The 2,067-nt window shown below is 47.3% G+C and overlaps 1 protein-coding gene across 1 annotated transcript; it reads right to left on the bottom strand.

Annotated features, from left to right (window-relative positions):
• Nucleotides 1-244: 244 nt before the first annotated feature.
• On the bottom strand, nucleotides 245-2,067 carry LOC308653031 (IQ domain-containing protein F1-like; the record flags this gene model as incomplete). Its single annotated transcript, XM_081301332.1, has 4 exons — nucleotides 2,022-2,067; nucleotides 1,774-1,842; nucleotides 1,600-1,641; nucleotides 245-691 (listed from the first exon to the last, which is right to left on the bottom strand). The coding sequence occupies exons 1-4, from the start codon at nucleotides 2,022-2,024 to the stop codon at nucleotides 245-247; spliced, it is 561 nt and encodes a 186-aa protein (XP_081157458.1). The 5' UTR covers nucleotides 2,025-2,067.

Genomic DNA, 2,067 nt, shown 5'->3' on the forward strand with positions numbered 1-2,067 from the left:
AGTGATGCCCCCCTGGGGTTTGTCAGCCTTATCAATCTGTAACCCCTACTTTCCTACCTTTGGCGCCATTGCTAATCAATTATAGTCTGGTCAGTCTAGACAAGGAGCTCAGACCCTTCTCTACACAGAGCTTCAGATAACCCCTCAATTCTTTAGCTCTAACATACTTGATGTCAAGTGTCTCTCATCATCTACCATGTCCTTCCGCAGTTTGTCAAACAAAGGAAGCATTTGGAAGATCACTTCACTGCTTTATTGGGAGGGGAATACACTCTGTCACAACACAGGGCCCTGAGCCCAGCAGGATCTCCAACTCAAGATGCAGCTGGCTGGCTGTGACTCGGTATTGGCCTTTGATGAGACCCCGGGAAGCACAGGTGTGGCACCTCCAGTAGGCCTGGATGATACGAACAGCATTGAGCACCTGGCAGTAGCGCTGACGGATGCGCCACATGCGGGCCCAGGACTGCAGTCTGACTGCTGCCCACTCCTCCCGTGAAAATTTATCAAGTGTCACCCGGCGCTTCTTCTCTGCAAATTTTGCTTGCATCAGCCTCCACCAGCACTGAATGACCCAGGCCCTGAGGGCAGCATGTAGCAGTGTCCTACGCACCAGTGTGCCCCGCCACCAAGACTGGATCTTTATAACTGCCTTATCTTCTTCAGAGATCTCATCCTGGATCACTGGAGCCTTGCAAGAAAAAAAGAGGAGACATTCAGAGAATGTTCCCCACCCATTTCAGTCTAAGGTGTTCCAGGAAAGATTCTGAGTCCCTAGAAACCCTTCTAAAATTGGCTGGAACAAGAAGAGCAGGTCAGTGACCTGCCTCTGTCACCTTCTGTTTAATGGTTACAATCATATCACCTTGCCCTTTGAGTCCTAGTCTCAGTCTGTAAAATGGGAATACACCTTCCCTGGCAATCAGTTTTCCCATAGATCAGGTTAGCCAGGCTACAGCAAAACTCTATGATATGAGTCAAAAGACTATCATGATCTGCCGGAGCCTACCCACTACCTAACCAAGACCCATATCCCTTTAGACCCTCCCACCAACTGCTGGGGGGGAGTGGCATCCTTAAGTCATCCTGCCCTCATTCTTGACTCTACCTCATTTTACAAACTACTCCCTCCCTGTCAAGTCCGGGTATTAAAAGTTTTACCCAGCCAGGTGTGGTGGTGCACACCTGTAATCCCAGCTGCTCAGTAGGTTGAGGCAGGAGGATCACAAGTTCAAAGCCAGCCTCCGAAACTTAGCAAGTCCCTAAGCAACTCAGCGAGACCCTGTCTCTAAATAAAATATAAAATGGGCTAAAATATAAAACGAGTTCTATCCCTGGTACAAAAAAAAAAGTTTTATCCAACCCAGAAATATCAACCTCTCATCTCTTCCCCGATCTTCACTTCTCTTGACTTTCGTAGTTTGAATTAGTTCAACACACACACACACACACACACACACACACACACACACAATTTTAACAAAGCCAAGCTTCTCACATCTTGGTCACTCCATTTCATAAACACAACAGTCCCAGCCCCAGCCCCACCCCCAGCCCACTATGGTCTGAGAAGTCATACTTTTATTAAGTATGACTTACTTCAGTATCGTCCGTTTTCTGTGTCTCAGCCAGAATATCAGTCTGAAAAGGAAACAGGGGAAAAGGATAAACAAGAATGAGTTTATTCCTCTTGGCTTAGGACCATGCAAAAGACATTAGGCACAAGCATTAGGACCCAAGGATCAGTGACACTTAAGGCAAGGCTCCTCCTACCTCTACCTCTGATGGGTTCTCTGATAATAAGGGATTTTCATCTTTATCTTCAGGCTGCTCCTCCTCCTCCTGCAATCAGCAGTTAGGAGAAAAGTAAGAGTAAGGCTGTCATCCCTCTCTCTCCATTCAATAGCCCACACATCCCCAGAGTTTCCCAGAGTCTTCAGATGTCAGAGGGTCCCTGCATCCTGAAATATCTATGGGGGCATCCTTTAAAAGCCTAGTGTATCTGGCTTTCTTGTATTCACCATTGGTCACACAGGGATTGGGTGTAGATGGTTCAAATCCCCCTCA

The sequence above is a fragment of the Spermophilus citellus genome (assembly GCF_964194105.1).
Source record: "Spermophilus citellus genome assembly, chromosome: 7".
NCBI lineage: Eukaryota > Metazoa > Chordata > Mammalia > Rodentia > Sciuridae > Spermophilus > Spermophilus citellus.